Raw genomic sequence first — 19,896 nt, forward strand, 5'->3', positions numbered from 1 at the left:
GTTCATTCATCAGCGAATACGCTTCCACAAGTAGTAAGACAAGCTTGTTGCTAGATTGCTAGCATAGTACTTTTCATCGTCTGTCAATGCTGTGGCAGAGCTACCGCGATCCTCCTTTGAGTTGATACTGACTTGACATTGCTCGCCTGGTGTATACACGAAATGAAAAAAGGTGGTGTTAGGAATGAATAAAAATACATGTCTGGTGTCTTTGGTATGAATGTCGCCGCAAGTCATCATGTAGAACAGTTTCAGGTTGTCCAGCACATCATTCCAGTTGACCCCTTTCAGCGCAAGAAACTTGTTGAACGCAGGGTCCACGTCGCCTAGCTGAACAGGATTGAATTTCGAAGCTAAATGAACCAGATCTTGAGGCAGTTCCTTGGATAGATTAGGACGCACAATTTCATACAGCTTGTTCCAATGTGCTTCCCGTTGGAAAAAGTGTACAGCCTATTTAACCATTAGCATCAGTTAAATATCCTCATAAACTTACAACTCGCACACACGCATACTCTACATTACCTTGTTGACAATGTGATCCATCTTCTTTTTGGCTGATTCAAACACATCATTTAGCGTGAATGCTTCTGGCGAAAGCACTTCATCCAAAAAGTTGGTGAATCGTTTTGGCTTGTCCTTAAGCACTTTGGACCACGCTCTTTGGCATCGGTCTGTGGAAGTACAGCGATCCATACCTCGGTACGTAACCAGAATGAAGTACTGCAGGTGGATCTTGGGTGACAGATCAGCATCTCCCACATGTGTTTGATCATTGACTATTTTATGAACAGAGCTGGAGCCCATCATGTCAAAACTGCCTTGTCGATGGACGCTGATACTGTCTTTCCATCTGCCCGTGCTTGATTTATCTGCAGGACACATGATCAACGTGTACCTGAAAGGCGCATCCTCGTTGCTGTAGTTTTCATTCACGTTCCGGTTGCTTTCAAATGTCAAATCATCCGAGGAAACAAAACAGGCAACAGGCACGTTGTCCACCTTGAGCGTCTTGAGCCCCAGCTTGGATCCCGTATTCATAAACCATGCTGTCAGTCCCCTCAGGGAATCGTCCACAGCCACTTCATACAAACCATTGATGATGCGATTTCGAGCATAAATAGCAGGGCGATCATAGACAGACACCGTGTTCTTGATGATGCTCAGCAAATTCAAGTTGGGAGGCAGTAACTCCACATCATCCAAGCTGCGTTGAATATATCTCAAGTGGAAGTCAAACACAAACGAATTGACGTGAATACGCTGCTTGAACTGATCGCATTCGGTCATGAAGTTTTGAAAGTTTTCTCTTCCAATTTCCTTGCGCTTGCGTTGGTGTGAATAGGGCGAGAATTGCAAACGGCCGTAGCGACGGTGCAGTGTGTACAGCGTGACAGAGACAAAGGCGCCAGTCAAACGCACTTCACACATGATGGAGCCGCCCTCAAATACCTGGAGTAGATAGACCACAGGAGAATTGACAGCATAGTCCTCTGTGATGGTAAAGCTGGACAGATAGGCTTCTATTTCGTCTTGCTGATCATTGGAGGGGCCATACACGATCAAATGCATCCCAATGCTCTCCAAATACGAAGCATATTCCCTCATAAAGCCTCGGGACAGTCTTTCATACCATGCTGTCATTTCCTCACTCTTGGAGACGGTCGACTTGTTGAACAATGACTCGTACCCTACTCCCCCTACTCCTCCCAAGGTGCCTGCTGTTGCTGCTGCTGTTCCATTAGCCACACTAGCGATATAATTGTTGGACAGTTCTAATGAATTGGGCGAGTTGGTACCAGAAAAGATCAATGGTGTTCGGCAGAAATGCAGCAGTCGAGATGCCTTGAGGATCTGCTTGAGTTCATCCACGGTCATCATTTCATCGATCGTCTTTGTATGTCCAGGGCCGTAATACTGATCTGCCCATTTAGTGTACACTTTAAATGCCTTTTCATGTGCTGCTAATGGCTTTGATCTGGCAAGGTACATTTCAAGGTACGGCTCACCGTGTCGTAACAAGTAGTCTTTATCGTACCAGTTGCGGTTATCCTCTGTGGAATCAGCATAGACATCTCGCAGCACTGTATTGGCATCTGCTCCTCGAACAGCTGTGAACACGGCTCCTGCTGGATCAGTTGTAGTTGCTCCATTACCATTAATGTATGATTTGCATAAGTTGGCATTGTCGTAGATATCCAAGACAGAGGCTGAATGTTGTAGTGGCGGTTTATCCGTGGGGCCGAGTCTGGCAGCTTGTATCATGCGAGAAGCGCGATTCTTGTACTCGTAATTGTTAGTAACAAGGTGTTGCAGGCTCTCAAAATCGGCCACAGCCACAGGAGCCGCAGGCGTAGTGGATGCAGCTGCTTTGCCGCTGAACCTTCTTTCGCTGTTGTTGCCAAGGCTATCAATGGACGGAATAGACGAGGAAGAATCCATTTGAACGAGTCGTCCAATGGTATTGGCTAAACCGGGCGAGGATCTTCCCGTGATGTTGGTTGCTGCTGCTGCTGCTGCTATCTGTTGCACTTGCGTGATGGCACTGTGTTGAAGCAGTGGTGTCGCAGGCACCAAAGCGGGTGGTGTTATCATGTCTGATGGCGCAGACTCTTGCAAGTTGCGAGATAGGATGTTGATCATGGTGTCTGAATGATGGAACAGACCTAGCTTTTGGTGCAAGATGTTGTTCAACCCCATGTGTCTGGTCTCTTGTTGGAGCACGTTCTTCATGGTGGCATTGTAAATGTGCTCCACAAACTGATCCGAGCAGTTGTAAGCGTAAATACACAGTGCATCTGAATCTATGGTGAATACGATAAAGCTATGCTGATGAGGATAGTCTTTGCTGAACTGTTCAATTGGTTTGGGCTGTTGCTTGGGGTACACATTGGACGAAGAAGATGGTAGTGCCTTTGTGATACTGGATGCCAACGACTCTTGTCGACTATGCAAACTAGCATTGTCGTCTCGTCGACTGCTGCTGAAGGAGTCTGTCTTGTGCAAATGAAGGCTTGGATGAAGGACGTCGTCTTCACCAATCGCATTGATGGTTCCCATACTGCCAAAATAGATACCACGGCCATGAAGACGGTGATTTGGCTCTGCTGCGACAGCCTCAGCACTGGATCTTCGGAAGCTAGTCGATGTGGACGAAGGGAAATGATGGATGTTTTGTTCAGGCAAGCCACTGATAACAAGATAGCGGTAGTTTTTGTTGTCAAATGTAGGTATCTCGACCAGTTTTCTGTCTTGTGGTTGGCCCTTGCTATTCCACAAGGCACTCTGACCCGTCTTGATAGATAACTGAGCTACCAGACTATCCTTGCTGTCTTTTCTGGCACGCGGTCTATCCAAGCTGGGATTGTAGAGTTTAAAGTTTTCTGTATGGTCCTTCTTTTCGTTATCATCATCATCGAGCAAGGCAGATGTCATGACAGCTCGGGCGACAATGGGATCCAAAGATGGATGGATATCGACGAGGTCCGACTTGAGTTGCATGGTGATGCCATCCAGATACCAAGGAGCTATCTTGATCGACTGCACGGACTGCTTGACAGTAGAGCTCTCCCACTCAGCCGCCTTTTTGAGAGCAAATACCAGCAAGGTAGACAACGACTTGAACTCATCGTCATCGTACTTGACCAGAGGCAGACATGACACGGTATTTTCGATAATGTAATCACAGATACTCTGCCTGAACGAATCGTAAATGTACCTGTAAATTTGGTCCACGTTGATCTTGCAATGCGACCAAATATCGATGCTGATCTTGACCTTTTCACCACAATCAGATGTGTCCTCAAATTTGGAAGTCAAGCATGATATCAGTCGACTAGTATCCAAGTCACTAAGGTCTGCATTCGATGAGCTTACTTGCTCTGAGATGATTCGTCTGTAGGCAATGTCTTGATTGTCCAGCACAGACAAGCAGATACCAGCAACACCTTCACCAATCTTTTGCTCAAAGGGCAAATATGTGCCAGGTGCTCTATTGAGATAGTTGTAGTAGAATGCAAAGTCCAAACAGGACCATTCATCTGTCGTGGCAGAGGAAGAGCGAGGCCCGCTTTCATCCAGCACTCTGTTGCCGTTGTTGCTGCTAAAGTCATAGCTAGAGTACCTCAAATCATGCTGTTTCTTGAGCACTGCAGGCAAGTAATTCGAGTGCAATACATGCAAGGAGGATCCGGTCAGCAAGTTCTTGCGCAAGATCTTGAGAAAATGCACTGTATTCTCAATGAGACAAGGCACGCCAAGCTGTCTGTGCACCAAGGGCTCCGTGTCAACAGGCAATATGAAATCGATATCAGCACGAGAGAGCTTTGAGTTGGGATTGCGTACCAAAAACTGCTGCACTTCCTTCAGTGTGATTTCAGATGTGATGCGAGAATTGATCATTTCCACCAGACCATCGACAATGTAGTAATCCATCTCTACGCCATACACTTCCAGCAGCAATTCTCGGCCTTCATAATGTCGTGTTGTGCCTGGTTTTCTGCCAGCGATGGGTGATGAGGCGGAGGCGCCTGCATCTGTCAAACTTGGGCTCTGACGAGGACTGAACTGTTGACGTTCACTGGTCATACTTCCTTGAGGCGACGGCTTGTTGTTGTACATATGCGACGGATACCGTGCTCTTGTAGTATTGGATGCCACGTCCGACTCATTGGTCATTGCCGCGGTCAATGCTACACCACCGCCATAAGGAGACTCTGGATTTGCCATGTAGTAACCATTGCTGTCATCTGCATTGCCTGTGCTCAAGAACGACTGATTCAAGCTGTCTGACAAAGTAGCACTGTGCACCATGGTCGTCACTTCTGACAGAAAGCAATAGACTACAGCATCTTGATGCGAGCACACAAACATACCGGGCTTGTTTTGCACCAGGAACGGAGGCAATGTGTCTGTCATCAGCTTGTTATAGGCTGCATTGGGTGCTAATCGCCAGTGAAGCGGAAACCGCTTTGTAAACACGAGATCGCAGCTGAATTGACCAGGCAAGAACTTTTTAGGGGGTGAAAAGGTGGTTTCTTCACCTGATGTGGATAAAATCTCTACAAGGTTGTTACCTGCTGTTGTTGCGGCGGTAGTGTTGATGGTAGTAGTAGTAGTAGAAGGGAGAGCGGTGGATAAAGCATAGTCGTCTTCGTCACTGGATTCCTCGCAAGACGAATATAATGGCTTTTCTTCTTCGGCAGAAGCTAAGAGGTATTTACTATGAAAAGGAGAGTTAGCATTGGCGCTGTCGCTGGCGTGCACATCAAAAGTCATTTACCTGCATCGGCGCGTTTCATGCAAGTATTGCAATAATGACATTTTGTTGGTCCTCTCCATGACCTCATTTACCATGGATTTAGTGACACGGATGATTTCTGAGCGATTGACAGCCTGTTGCATCTTTGAGTAAAAGTAGATTTGTACATTTTGTGCTTGAGGTATTAACAATAACCAGTACAATTGAGGTCTCACAGGCTCGGGTTTGACAGCATGGCTGTCATCTTCATCCGGCGTCTCGGGTTCTAATATACTGATACCTAATCCTTGACAGAACTCATCACTTTGTTGCTCCTCCTTTTCTTCATCATGTACAATGCCACTGTCGCTAACGCTGTTTCTCTTGCTGTTGGTGTTTTTGCGTCTATCTGTTGTAATGTTCAGTCCTTCGCCATCAAACAGGGATATCGTTTCATCCATCTCGTCCTCCTCTTCTTGACCTTGTTTATCCGCTTCTCTCTCCACAAGTAGGTCTGATGGCAGGGCGAATGAGCTGGATCCATTATCGCTGGCATAAAAGCAATCGCCTACACGCACCAATCGATAGGGTGTCTTGTCGTGCTTCTCCAGCTGCTCAAAGAACATGCGACGGCTGTCTCGTTGGTTTTTGACAAAGGCGAGTGGGATAAACATGGTAGTTGGGAAATCGACAAACGGGTTCTTCTTTTTCAATTGAGCCTCAATGTAGCGAATAACGTTTTGCGTGATGGGGCCTGATCGCAGCAAGCCGTGCATGATTTCCTCTGTAAATAGCCATGTCAGTCTAGCCTCTGTCTCTACTAATGCGTCTTGCTTGTCTTGACTCAGAGAAGGCAGTCTGGCGCGATGTGTTTTCTCGGCATCCAAGAAGGATCTATATACAAATTTAGCATTCCAATTCACATGTATCCAAATAGACTTACGCTTGATGATGCACTGCACTGTCTGCTGGACAGCCTGACTTGTGCGAAAACAAGGCATTGGGAGGATCGTATTCGGATTGAGGCAGCGTCATACACACTAAATGCAACGTCGCTGTAGTGCCGTCAGCAGAGCCCACAGGAGAAAACTTGGTGCCAATTGACTCAGGTTCATAATTGTACGCAATGCCGCTCTCTGTCTCTCCTTTGTACAAAACAGGAAGATTTTTAAGCGGGAAAGTGATTTCTTCGAACCCAATACCGGATGCTGCTGGTTTGCGCAACGTACAATCTAGACGAACAAACAGAGGGTTTTGAGCGCACACTACCACATCAGCCAAATTGCTTGGCTTCTCACCGGACGACAGAGACAAGCCCAGCTTTTGGCCGACTTTAGCAAACGGAGGACGGTAGCAGTACATGTTGGACCATTTGGTGTTTGAGATGATCACAGGTTCAAAGTAGTGGCCCAAGACAGAGATGAAGCGTTGATTGGCAGAGACGAGTTCTTCTTCGCTTGTTCTTGATCGTCGTTTGAGCAGTGTTTGCACGTTTAAATAACCCGTCAAGTCAATATCCAGGTTGGATTCGTCACAAATCTCGAGCACCTTTTCAAAGTCTTCTGAATCCACTGCTCTGCCATGCAAAAGACAGGTAAAGATGGATTTGACAAAGCTTCTGGAATACACTTGGGCGATGTCCTGCATTAAGCGTAGTGTGCGATCTGACAGGGCTTCATTGATCAAAGCTGTGCCAGACAAGTAGCCCCTGGATAAGCTGGGTCTTAGTGTAGATCGAAGACTCTCTAGCCAGTCCTTGGACGAGTTGAAATCAATAGGCTTGACCTTGATGTGATGATTCACATCGTAGTGGTGATTGTGCATGGCTTTGTCTTGACGTTGGCATTCAAACATTGTCAGCCCCATATGCTCAAACGGGGATACAGCACCCGCAACATGATCCAGTTTGCAGAGACCCTTGACAATCGCATCCAGTCGAGGAATCAGAATGACAATAAAGACAGAGGGATCAAACAGCTTGATAAAGCATTGTAAATCACGAAAGTTCTGTGCCACAAACAACGTGCTTGCATGTGCGCCAATATTGTTTTCTTGCGCAAAGATCTCCTTCATGAGGGCAGGCCAAAAGTCATCATGCGTTGTAGCCTTGTTCAGGGACATACTGCGATCCGTCACTGCAGACAACGATTGTTCTACATAGTAATGAAGTAATGCCATGTCGCGCAAGACAGGCCGCAGCTTGGAAATGTCGTCTTTCTCTGTGCAAAACAGTTCATCAGGTCGAGGGCACGTGCATGTCGTGCTGCCCTTGTCGCTGTGCCATGCTAATGGTGTTCGGGAAGTTGTTAATGGCGATCCAATGGGACTGAATCTAGATACGGTGCGGGAACGAGATGTGCCTGTGGGCGTAGTGGTGGTGGGTGTTGTACTGGGGGCAAAGGCGCCATTGCGTCGGCGAATGTAGGTGGCAGCACTTTCAAAAGATTCTGGGGCGAGACCCTCTTGATGCTGCTGTTGTTGCTGCTGTTGTTGTTGCTGCTGTTGTTGTTGCTGCTGTTGTTGCTGCTGTTGTTGTTCTACCACGACAGAATCACTTCCCTCTGGATGAAAATGGCGATTGTAATTGGGACATGGATAGAGAGCAAACAAGAACTGCCCCAATTTCAATGCAGATGTCATATTGAACAGAGACGTCTTGTGCATCCATTTGGTCACACCTCTCGTCTCATCCTCCATCTCCATGAGATGCTCTGATAATGTATGTGCGATAGAGGCTGTAGCACTCTTACCAAACAGATACATGATGTCGAATGTAATCAGTTGCGACAAGATGCTCTTGTCCTTGTCAAAGATCTCGGCCTTGATCGCGTCGTACAACTTCCGTGTTTGATCATACATGGGTTCCAGCCATAGTTCTGTCGAGATGCGTTTCTTGGGCACGTCTTTCCAGATGAAATACTGAGCAGAGTAACAGATGTGTGTCGTATGGCTGCCTTCATTAGTAAAGCTGACCTCCTTGTAGAAATGGGCAAACGATTTGTTGAAAGAGATCAGGCTCCATTTCTACAGTGCGGCATATTCTGGTAAGTAAAGGAGACATGCAGAGATGACAGTGTCTATACTTTACCTGCTCCAAGCGAACAGCCATGATATGATCAAACGCCAGATGGATGATGGGTGAGAAATAGCGGTGGAACACTTGCTTGTCATTGAGGACATCTTGAGTATCCCAGTGCCACGTATACTGATACAAGTAGTTGCGAACAAGAAACTCGCCTGTCAATTGCATACTGGGACTGACAGACCATAGTGCCTTGCTGCTGCTATTCTTTTGGCTATTGAGTTTGTTGGTAGAGATGTCCAACAGCCCTCCTGCTTGCTGTCCAGCAGGCAAGAAATGAGAGCAGTCTCTCATCATCAGGCTGGACAAGGGTCGCTTTGTTACTGTAGTCATGGTGCTGGTATCCAGGTAGTACTCGTCTTCTGCAATACTGCTGCTTGGACCCTTGACGTTGAGTGTCTGTACACTGTCCAGTATGGGATTGGATTGCAGAAGGTCTTGCAGTTCCTCCACTACAGAACGACCAAGACGTATATCCGCATTGAAAAACATCAGCTTGATCAACAGCACACGGTCTGTTTCTCTTACCACTCTGACTTCGCAGAATTGAGGTACAATGTGTTTTTTGCTGCTGCTGTGAGATGCATTGTTATACATGCCAGAAAGTCGCTTGTTGTTGTTTCTGCTACTAGTAGTAGTATCCACGATAGATGTGTGCCTAATAGTCTCACCCACATTGAGCAGCTTGATGTATACTTGCTGATCTTCGCTTATAAACGTAGACCATCGGTGCAGTTTATCGTATATTACGTTCAACGCAGTTTGTACCTGGTCAACATCCATCGCATTCATCATCATCGTAGCGTTCGCTTTACAGTAGTCTGTTGCATCGCCGATAATCACATTAAAGTCGTGTTCATCGTACCAACAGGCATTAAACACACGCAGTTCAGATCGCTCCAATTTGGCCCAGTGAGAACTGAACTTTTGGATAAAGTTCAACCGAGATGACCACTCCATGATACCAGCATCCAGGCTACTATTGTTGTAATCATGCTGAGAAGACATTGCTGCATGCTGTCCCTTGTCAGCGATATTAAACTGCACCAGCTGCTTTAACATGCTGTCCGTATCTGCCAACCGCTCCAACAACCGCTTCATCTTGCCAACTTTGATAAACCCTGGCGCGCTTGCTAAATCAATGGTGGAATGGCCACCTTGCACTGCCATCATCTGGCTTCTTCTCTGAAACTGATCCCAGTTATGCAGCATGTGCGAAAAAGTGGAGGTAGATTTGATCACGATTTCTGCCTTGGGCGCTCGCATACAACTAAAGATATTGTCGTTATCCAGCATGTTGGGTGGCTCCTCTGGTATATTCATCAGTTTTTCCTGTGTCAGTGACATGGATTTTAAATGATATCGTAGTGAGGATGTCCACAGGGCTTTGATAGAGTACTGAACAGTGATGTTGGGCTGCCAGCGCAGTATAAAGACAATCACAACGTTTTGTTTTCTTTGAAAGTTGGGTAGTCCCTCTACCGTATGAGGTTGTTGTTTGAGCGTGCTAACAGATTTGGTTAAGGCAGCTGATTTAGGTTCATCGATAAAGGACACAGATTGCAACACAAAGCCCTGTCGAAGTCTGGCTCGCATGAAATGCCAGCATTCTGTAGGGAGAAAGTATTCTTTGAACTTGAGTTTTCCTAGATCCTCGGCAATAGGGATGGACATGGGATCCCAAGGAAACGCTCTTCGCCCGAAATGAGGCACTGTGCCAGGCGTCACGGTGCCAACACCATTGGACTGCAACGAGGCTGTGTTGTCTGCTGAAGAGGCATCATTGTCGGTTGCCTTGTTTTGGCTGTTGTTGCTCTCCTTGTTCTTTCGCAGTAATCGAGACGTATGGGCATGATCCAAATTGACTTCTTTCAACATGTAGCGATGGTGGTAGATATTCGGCGGCATAAAAAAGAGGTCCTCCATCACATTGTTACTACTGATGTCCTCTATGACAGAGGGACAATGTTCTGCAAATGAAAAGTTGCCATTGGTTGCTTGAGCTACAAATTCCAAAATCTCGTTATCAGGCACAAACCCAAAATTGAGGCCTGGAAAGAAGCCTTTGTCTTGGCCAATTTGAACCACACTACAAGCAATATGCTCCGCTGTCAAGTGCCGGATCACAGATTCATCTTGTATGTTGGATTTCACCACTCCATCTGTCAGTAAAATCAAGGAGGGTTGCCCGCTGTGTTTGGGCAGCAGACTCAGTGCAAAGGATCCTGCTCGTAATATGTAGGATAAACTACTGCCTGTTTTGCCAACACCCCACACATCTTTTTTATCTTTTGCATTGGTTCTTCTCGTGGGGCCCGCCTCGGTGGTGGTTGCTGATAAAGAGGAAGATGAATGTCTATGATGATGATGATGATGATGATGCTGGTGATGTGTGTTGGAGCTTGTATTCGTGGCTTTCTTGTTCGTCGCATGGTGTGTAGTGTGATGGGTATCCGATTTCTTGGGCTGTTGTTTGGACGATATCGACTTGTTTCGGGTATGTCGAGTGGGCGGCTGATTCGGTCTGCTACTACCACTCAGCGATCCTTTGCGAGATTTGGCTGCTATTGCTGTTGCTGCTGCTGTTGCTGATGTAGGTGAATCCAGCGCATTTTGAAGCTTAAAGTTGGATTCTACGCTTTCAGCCACAGATTGGGCATGATCTTCTCTGACGTCCAGTTCGTATCCCATCTTGGATCGCTTGATGGTGAGGTTTTTGCGAAATTTGCCCAAATCCTTTTTAAATGCGTCAATCATCTCTTTAAGAGTTCTCAATATCGATGTGACATTGCTGATAGAAACATGTGCGTTTTGTAAAAGCACTCGCATGGTGGGGTATTCTGCTAGAATGGGTATGACATTCATGTTGGATCCAAATTGCGAGCATTCCGCAATCACTGTGATCCGAATCATGTATTCCATCTAGGATACAAGCGTCAGTTTGACAAGCATTCTTCCGTCAAAACCACATGCTTACCACAATGGGAGGTGATGTATCTGACGTATAAATCGAGAATGGCTTGACAAGGCCCTGGATGATATTTTCCAACACAGTAAAGGCACTGCCAATCATGACCTTGCCAGTGCTGGTTTCAATGGTGGCTAAACTGGAACTCAGATCAATTACAAACACCATACAATGCTCTTTGGATACTGTCAAAATGCGAGTACGAGGCGTGATGATGTACACTTTGTTGTGGTGGCGGTTCGATGCTGCTGAAGCCAATGGCTGCATGGATGAACAAGAGGATGATGGCGGGGTTGGTGTTGCTTCATTGGTAGTTGTTCCTGAACAAGATGCGATTTGATGCTGATGATGAAGAGCAGTAAGATGACCCTCTTGCTGCTGTTGCTGTAAAGGTGGCTGATATTTCTTCCTTTCCCATGCTGGTTTCATACTGGCTGATAAAAGTAGAAATTGATAATCCTATGCACCTTTAGATTAATCTCTAGATACAATGGCATTGGGCATGCTCACATACATTATAATCGCGTGTTGTCAATGGTCGAAACATATGATCTAGAATCCACATTGTGGATTCATGTCGACTGGCATAGGCATCATTCTTTAACAGCAATATAGCGCTTCGAGCTTCTAACAACTACTCGCATTTGATCAGTCAAATAGCCCATTGCACATTCTGTATACACTCTATTACTTTGATATCTGTGGCGGTAGTGATGTCGTCTTGTTCTGCAACCATGGCCACTGTTCCCGCTTTGATTTCCTCCTCGTCTTCTCCTGCTTGGTTGATGGTTGCAGCATGGATGTCGTTGTTTTGCGGGGCATGATGCGTATCAATAAGATCACTATGAGTCAAACAGAGGATGTCAGCCCTGAACAAATGAGTCTTTAATATGTCATTCATAAATACCTTTCTATCGTCATGTTGAGTTAACCAACAAGATACATATGTTTACAGAGAAGAAAAAGTGAGAGAGAGAGAGAGAGAAAGAGAGGACAAAATATAAAGAGAGCTTGTTTATTAAACTTTCGCCCGCTTACTACTATTCGTCAATGGCCCTGATTTCCAGTGTTACACTACCATCTTTCTGCTGATATTCAGACCATAACTATATTGTTAAGGGCGCACTCTTTTTAATTGATAGCGGTAGCTGTCTTGCTCAAGATTGTAATATGAATATCGTTTTGTTGCTGCCATGGTACTGAGCAAATCGACATTCGATCTGATTCCAGAGAGAGAGAGAGAGAGAGTGAGAGAGTGAGGGCATTATGTTGATTGGAATGCAGGTCTCATCTTGGGATATATGTTTAGTAATAGTATCATTCTATCAGATGTGAGTCCTGGTGGAGATTCGTCTGAGGCTCGCCCGTAAACTGATTTGGCCTGAATCAGAGATGATGCTCACTAAATGAAGCTCTCATAATTACTGATCTTTTGAGATGCAAAATCTTAAATGCTACCATAAATGTCTCAGGATGTGTGCATTTGGATGTATATAGACTTGATAGAGCTCATTGGCATTTTCGTTTGTTCAATTCTCATAGAGAACAATCTGACATGCTTGCAGTATACCTGTAGATCGCCATGCTTGACAGTCGAGGCATGTAGCGCATTGGATATTGACATGCCATTGCCTCTCTATTCAAGATGATCGTCATCGTCATATGTCCTCATTCATGATGCAATGCCTTACATGGATAAGGTTCTTAGAATGCCTACTACTAGACATTTAACAGAGATCCAATGTTGGCAACGTCGGCTTGTTTTTTGAGTTCCAATACTACCACCTTATTTACAAGCATATGACGTGCCTAGCCCAGGGTCAAACCACTAGTAGCACGTTTATGGGGGCGCTGTCTTGACTTGTCATTCATTGGCAGCAGCAAGCAGTAGTAGTCTGTGGCGGGGGGAGAACAGACATGGCAAAAGAAAAAAATTGAAACAATACGCTCCTTCCTTCTCTTTCATATTTATTCAACAAAAACAACAAAGGCTGAAAGAAACAGCATGTATAAGGAATGGTATTTCGTTCCTGTTTATGCTCTAGAAAATATCAACCTCTTTTTACTCTGCACAAACTAAAGCCATCCTCCTATGGTCCATCCAAATACCCTGGCATTTTAGCAACACACCCTCGCCCAGTAGCACCATCCATCACTCGACACTTTACCACCACACCACATCAATTACACAACAAACAAGACGCTCCCTTCTCCGAGACACATTCAGAGCTATTCTCGGTGCTCACTAAGAAATACACAACCAGACAGGCAAAATCCTATTATAGACGCTTGTCAAAGCAATCGCCCGAGCAACTGGCCGATCTTTTGGGCTCAATAGCAAAGGCCAGAGGATATGACAGAGATCTAGTGCGAGTGACAGTAGACGCTGCAGCTTACTGGCCAGTACCCACTATTCATCGTGTGCTAGAGATTTGGAACAATCACTACTTGTATCTGCAATTGGAGATTCTGAAATCCATCTTGCTGAAAAAATATGTCATTAACCGAGATATAGTGCCCATCATCAACGCTCTGCCTGAAAAGGGCGCTTCAGCCAATGTCATGCCATTCTACAATGCTGCATTGAACACCTGTCAAGACCTCGAGGAATACCAACACATGCGACTGATATTCAGCATGATGAAGGAACGCAATTTGAGACCGGATACAGCATCGTATAACATTTTGCTAAGGATGCGACTGAACCAGGAAGGAGCAGACGTGCCTGGATTAAGGATGTATCAAGATATGGTAGACGAGGGTGCTCAGCCTAATCACGCTACGCTCAACACGTTCATCAAGCATGCGATACAGCGCAAGGAATGGAACACATTGGAGCAATGGCTGGATCTAATGAAGAAGCAAGGGATCACACCTACCCCTGTTACCCTACGCATCTTGTTCAGAGCGTTGTGTGTCAATCCCAATCAACCCGAATTGACTCGAGCATTTGATCGAGTGTCGGCTATTGTGCCTTTATCCACCAAGCAGGAAGAGTTTTTAAATGCGGGCACATCAGCATTACTGGATCAACACAAGACGATTGCCGCTGCCGATCTGCTAAAAACAACACTTGGACTGAAAACCAAACTCTCGACCTACGCTTATAATCTACTGCTGCGATCTCTTTGTCAGCAAGGCCGAATTGAAAGCGCACAGCATGTATTGACGTCCATGATTACTACTGACAGCATACCCGAACCCGATATCGTCAGTTTTACCACCGTGATCCATGGCCTCATACGCCACTCTGATAAGATTGACTTGAAACAAATCAGCGCTCTCTACGACAAGCTAGAGCAACAAGAGCTGCGCTCCAACAATGTACTGCAGTCTGTCATTTTATATGGCTTCGTGCGATCCAAAGATAACAAAAACCTCCAAAAGACACGTTCCCTGTTTGATTCCATCATCAGCAACAAGAACCGAGCCCAAATACCAGTGCAGCATGGCGATAGTCCTCTTTCTGAGATGAACACGTACAACATGATGATGGACTTTTACTTTTTACACTATCACAAATCAAAGACGTACAAGAACCAGATACCAAAGCAAGTTTTTCAACTGTTGAACGAAGCTGTAGAAATCAAGAAACTGAGGCCCACGCTGGTGACAATGAACATCATGGTGCGTGGATTGGCTGTCTTGAACAAGGATCTCGTGGCGGCTGAAAAGGTGGTCGAGTTGCTTAAAAGTAAAGGCGTAGTGATGGATGAAAAAACGGTGTGGTATCTGGCCAGATCAGCGTACCGTCAAGGACAGATATCCAAGGCACGGCAATTGATCGATGATTTTACATTGCCCATCACACAGCCTGGCTTGAAAGAACTCAAGTTGACATTGAACAAATGGGATCAACAGCCATCACCATCACCAACACCAAAGTAGTATATATAGATTTTTTGTACATTTTATAGAAATCCCCCCCTCCCCTCCCTTCTCCTCTCTTTCCTCCTTGTATTAATAAAGACATTCCATCTCCTCATACACTTTATGGAATTGGCTCTGGTGTTTATTTGCTTCTTTGAAGCCTGACAGACGTACTTCCATACTTGAACTTTTCATTCTTGGCTTTGCGTAGTTCTTCAGGCGAGAGTTCGTGGATCTTGAAGGTTTGCTTGTCGAATTTATAAGGCACGTAGCCCAATGTGCCATCAAAACGATTCTTTTTGACATCCAGGGAGCGTCTGTCCTCTCGAGACTTTTGTATAATAATGACATTGTCTGCTTCCTGTGTCACTTTGGCACTACCAAAGATGGAGTGAATGTCGAGTTCTTCATTGGCACCACTGTCTTTACGAGGATGCACCACCAATGTGATATGCACATCTTGTTGTGTAGCAAACTTGCGGATCTCTGCAATGGCATTGTCCTGAAGATCCCACTTGTCTAGACTGTTTCCTCCTTGTTGTGATAGCATGAACTGCAAGTTGTCCAATACAATGTGGCGGACGTCGTAGGCGTACACTGCATGATGGCATGCCTTAAGGACATCGCTGATGGCTGTGCTGCTAAAGAATTTCAAAAAGTACAAGGGCAACTAGTTGCCTTACTGTGTCAGAAGACATCTCATACAGCCCCCACTTGCTCATCTTTTTTTCTTTTTTTTTTTTTCTTTTTTTTTTTTTACCTGCTCAAATCTATCTGCAATTTCATCAAATTCCTTGGGATTCAGACTAATGTCCTTTTCTGCAAATTGATACAGCATCTTTTTGGCCAGTCGCTTGTTCATGATTTCAAAGGATCCCCATAAGGTAGGTACGCCTGATTTGCAGTAATCCAAGCTCAGTTGACTGATGATGGTGGTTTTGCCTGCACCCGTAGGGCCTGTCAAAATGGTCAATTCGCCTGCCCGATGGCCCTTGGTAATGTTGCTCAATGTCGGCAAGTCTTTACTCTGGACACCGCGCGTTTGTTCTGGATGCAGCACTTCATTGTACACTTCTTCACGCAGATCTCGGAAATCCACAATTTGGTCGTGCTTGATACCTCGTGCCGCAGCGACTATATGTTGCAAATCTTTGCCTGCCACCAAAGCATCATGGGCATTGACGGGGCCCTCCAACTCACCTTGTCTTGTGTTGATCAGCAGACATTTATGCTCTCCAATTTTGCGAGCAAATCGCTCTGCTGCAATCTGTCCATCCACATCATCATCCAACCACAGATAAATACGACTGAATCGATCCAGCAAGGGCAACACGGATTCTTGAAGCTGGTAGTTGGCAGAGGGAATCGAGATGGCTGGCAATCCAGTCGCTTGATGAGCGGCCATGGCGTCAAATTCTCGACGGGTGAGTATCACAGTATCGTCCTGGTACGAGGCTGTTTGATAGCCAAATAATCCTTCCGTGTTCTCTTTACCACTGGTAGGTGGATCCAATTGAACAACATGTGCGGGGTTGTCAAGATCGCACAACTTGAGCCGCACTGTATCCATTTTAAAGTCGCCCTCCACTTCCTTGTAGGTCAACGTCGTCTGTGGAAATGTCAGGCAGGGTGTTTTACCGTCATTGATCGAGGTGATGCCCACGCCAAATGCCCGTAATGTGTCCTTGTTGATATGATGTTCTGACTCTATTTTCTGCAACGTGGCTTCATCGTGGATGAGGTTCTGTGCATAACTGTCAATCTCAGCTTGTGATCTGGTAAATGTATGCTTTGCATTGTTGCTACTACTCAATATATTGCTGGTCGACAAGATGGCATAATCATTGTGTTGGGGAGATTCCATCTTTTTCAATAGTAGCTTGGAGAACTCGGGAAATCCGCCTTTGGCTCTACATGTCTTGCAGTGATAAGTCCCTTTGTGGAGGTCCAGGTACGCAGCAAAACTGTTCTTTCGTAGTTTGACACAATGAGGACAATTGGTCACAATCACATGCTTGTCTGCAGTGGGGATAGGTCTTTGCTTGTGCTGATAGAGAAACTTGATCATGCTGGAAGTGCGTTCTGTCGATTCGGTCCTGGGGATGATCTGCTGTGTTGCGTTACTACGCTGCTGAAACAGGATGGCATTGGATTGTATTGGCTTTAATGCGATACATCTGGGTCGAATGGATGCCAAAATTCCTTTGTGTGCTATTCTATACATGCCAAACTTGGAGGGCGGTGGGTTGTACTATGGTGATTATTTATTAGAGAATTTGCAATACAAGTAAAAGAAGAGAGGTATGAAAGAGACAATCAAAAGAGGAACCCAGGTGACTCGCCGTGTCAAGTTTTTTCTGTTTTCAAGCAACGCGAATGTTGTTGGAGAACTGTTAAAAGTCTCGAAGGATCATCAGCATGGCGTCCAAGCGATCTTTGGCTATTTCAATTCTTGACACAATAGCGTCCATCTTGCCGACTTCTGCTTTATCGATTTCATTCAGCAACTCCATGTTGGCAAGCACGTCAATTCGACCCAACTTTTCCAACAGTCGAGATCGTCTGACAAGCTCCTCATTTTTGCGTTGTTGCAGGTTTGTGACGGTGCGATAAATATCTGTGATCAATGCCTCAAAGCACTTGTCAATTGACACAAACCACAGATGAAATGAGCGACTGGTAGCGCGGTCAGCAGATCGAGGCACCTCTTGAATATCCACAATGCCATGTGTCAGCAGCATATCTAGCTTGAATCGGACGTCTTTGGGTGGCAGCATGGCCAACTTCTGTATTTGCGATTCTTCCAATTTTCCCTTCTCCAGCAAGATGCGAACAATGCGACACGACGCAATGCCGAAACGCTCCTTCAAGAGGCCTTCAAATAAGTGCCGCTTCATGAACTGTCGCACGCGCTGAAAGTTGACAGCGTATTGATTGGCGCCAAGTTCGTCTCGTCTCTTGAGAAACCCTGCATTGTCTGACAAAAGCAGTTGAAAGTATCCGTTCACTACTTGACTGACATCTGGCAATTCTTTCCTTTTGCCACTGCCAGGTGCTAGGTCCAGTAGCAAGTCGTCTCGTTGAAACACATCGGCATCTAGCATATTGGCAATGTGTGAAGGTGTTGCAGCAGCTGTGTATTGAGCGTTAGTGATGAGGTAAGGAACAGCTGGTTACAAGAAAACATACGTGAATAGTCGTCCTTGATGTCTTTTAGTTTCTCCTTTCCATGCCTGAAGAATGTCTTGATGACAACGCCTGCTGTGCGGTTGATTCTATCTGTAGCGAACTCTACAACCATCTAATGAAGCCAATGTTCAGTATCGACCCGCATTTTCATTCTAGCCCTGTGTCTCCTACATGGTTTCGAAAGTATATGTTGTATCGATTATAGTTCAATCCAAAGAACACATTGGGATCAATGTCAAACAGCAAAGGTTTGCTTTTCTATGTTGGACACAAGTTGAGTTAAGATTTCTTTCAAAAGAACTTGATACGTACCTTTCGTCCCTGAGATTCCAACTTCTCCTCCTCTGTTTCAAATGTGTAGTCTCCTGCTTCTTGGGCCCGACGCTAATCGTCCGTCTTGTCAGCACCTCTGCCTCTCTTCATGTGTCTGTGTGCCAAACTTACCTTGGCCTCTGATTGCAATGTATCACTTGCTCGTCGTTTCTGAATACAATGAGCCGGTAGATCAAATACGCGCTACGGCTGACTTACCATGCCGACAAACTCTTCCTGATGATATATGGCATCTGTGTTTGCCTTGGCTATTTCTTTGATATGTTTTGCGTCTCCTGACGTGATGATGGTGTACTTTTCAAGCTCTTTTTCCTCTGCTTCCATGTATCTGTCAGTGACCGATCGGCTGTGCTGAGGTAATACAGCTACAATGAATTGTTCCTGAGCCATCAATGTGAATGCCCTCAGGTATGCTGACTCTATGCCATTGTGTCAGTAAGTGCCACGCCGATCCCTTTTCGTCATATGTACCGTCTTTTTGCTTTTCGTCGTTGACCTTTGCCCACTGCAATACTTGGCTCAACCGCACTCTTCCGTATAAGAACAGCAGTTTGCATATAGCAGATCCCTAATGAATGTCTCTTGAGTATATGCTGCAATACACAAAGCCACTCAACCTACTGGCTTTCCATAATGCTCTTCAGAAATGCGCATGATACGCCCCATTCGAAGTCTCATTAATATCTTCTCTGGATCAATTTCATAATACGTAGGAGCATCTGATTTCGCTGAATCCGTTGTAGGTTCTGAGAAATACATGACGCCATGCTGTATAAGCACAACAAGGCATTCTCGCACATGCTTTGCCTTGAACCGACTGAACCTGACTAGATCTGGCAAGGTCAAACGTCCCTTCAGTAAGAGCAAATTGGCAATCAGCTAAGAGAGACTATCAGCGCGTCTTTTTCACTGTTATAAATTCAAGCAAGTGGTTACCGCAGGATAGCTGCCAAATTCTTCCTTGATAATTTCTCTACATAGACGTGCTTGGCAAGACATGTTGATGAGAGATAGAGAATAAGAAATGAAGGAGGAGAAAACAAAACGAAATAAGTGTTGCACACACACACAGACTGATAACGGAGACGCAAATTGATCAATGTATGCGGTGAGTGTAAAAACTGCATGATAGCGGTGCTCTATTGACAATAATGATGAGCCACTGAAGAAGCCTCTGTTTGAAATTGACATGGAAACTGGTGCAACAATCATGGC

The 19,896-nt window shown here is 45.5% G+C and overlaps 4 protein-coding genes across 4 annotated transcripts; 1 reads left to right on the forward strand and 3 right to left on the reverse strand.

Moving 5' to 3' along the window:
• Positions 1 to 9: 9 nt before the first annotated feature.
• On the reverse strand, positions 10 to 12,210 carry ATC70_011291 (uncharacterized protein; the record flags this gene model as incomplete). The annotated part of the gene is made up of 9 exons (XM_064830485.1): positions 10 to 453; positions 526 to 5,221; positions 5,282 to 6,133; positions 6,183 to 8,263; positions 8,328 to 11,243; positions 11,299 to 11,748; positions 11,804 to 11,923; positions 11,981 to 12,131; positions 12,197 to 12,210. 9 exons carry the CDS (start codon positions 12,208 to 12,210, stop codon positions 10 to 12), a joined length of 11,724 nt encoding a protein of 3,907 aa, XP_064682987.1.
• A 1,095-nt stretch (positions 12,211 to 13,305) lies between these two features.
• Positions 13,306 to 15,177, forward strand: ATC70_011292 (uncharacterized protein; the record flags this gene model as incomplete). Its single annotated transcript, XM_064830486.1, has 1 exon — positions 13,306 to 15,177. The coding sequence occupies one exon, from the start codon at positions 13,306 to 13,308 to the stop codon at positions 15,175 to 15,177; it is 1,872 nt and encodes a 623-aa protein (XP_064682988.1).
• A 124-nt stretch (positions 15,178 to 15,301) lies between these two features.
• On the reverse strand, positions 15,302 to 17,383 carry PWP2 (U3 snoRNP protein; the record flags this gene model as incomplete). The annotated part of the gene is made up of 2 exons (XM_064830487.1): positions 15,302 to 15,829; positions 15,920 to 17,383. The coding sequence occupies 2 exons, from the start codon at positions 17,381 to 17,383 to the stop codon at positions 15,302 to 15,304; spliced, it is 1,992 nt and encodes a 663-aa protein (XP_064682989.1).
• A 169-nt stretch (positions 17,384 to 17,552) lies between these two features.
• Positions 17,553 to 19,680, reverse strand: ATC70_011294 (uncharacterized protein; the record flags this gene model as incomplete). The annotated part of the gene is made up of 9 exons (XM_064830488.1): positions 17,553 to 18,292; positions 18,349 to 18,460; positions 18,520 to 18,606; positions 18,661 to 18,732; positions 18,793 to 18,831; positions 18,880 to 19,100; positions 19,153 to 19,249; positions 19,303 to 19,560; positions 19,618 to 19,680. 9 exons carry the CDS (start codon positions 19,678 to 19,680, stop codon positions 17,553 to 17,555), a joined length of 1,689 nt encoding a protein of 562 aa, XP_064682990.1.
• Between the last annotated feature and the right edge of the window lie 216 nt (positions 19,681 to 19,896).

Source organism: Mucor velutinosus (genome assembly GCF_035048745.1).
Source record: "Mucor velutinosus strain NIH1002 chromosome Unknown tig00001564, whole genome shotgun sequence".
Taxonomy (NCBI): Eukaryota; Fungi; Mucoromycota; class Mucoromycetes; order Mucorales; family Mucoraceae; genus Mucor; species Mucor velutinosus.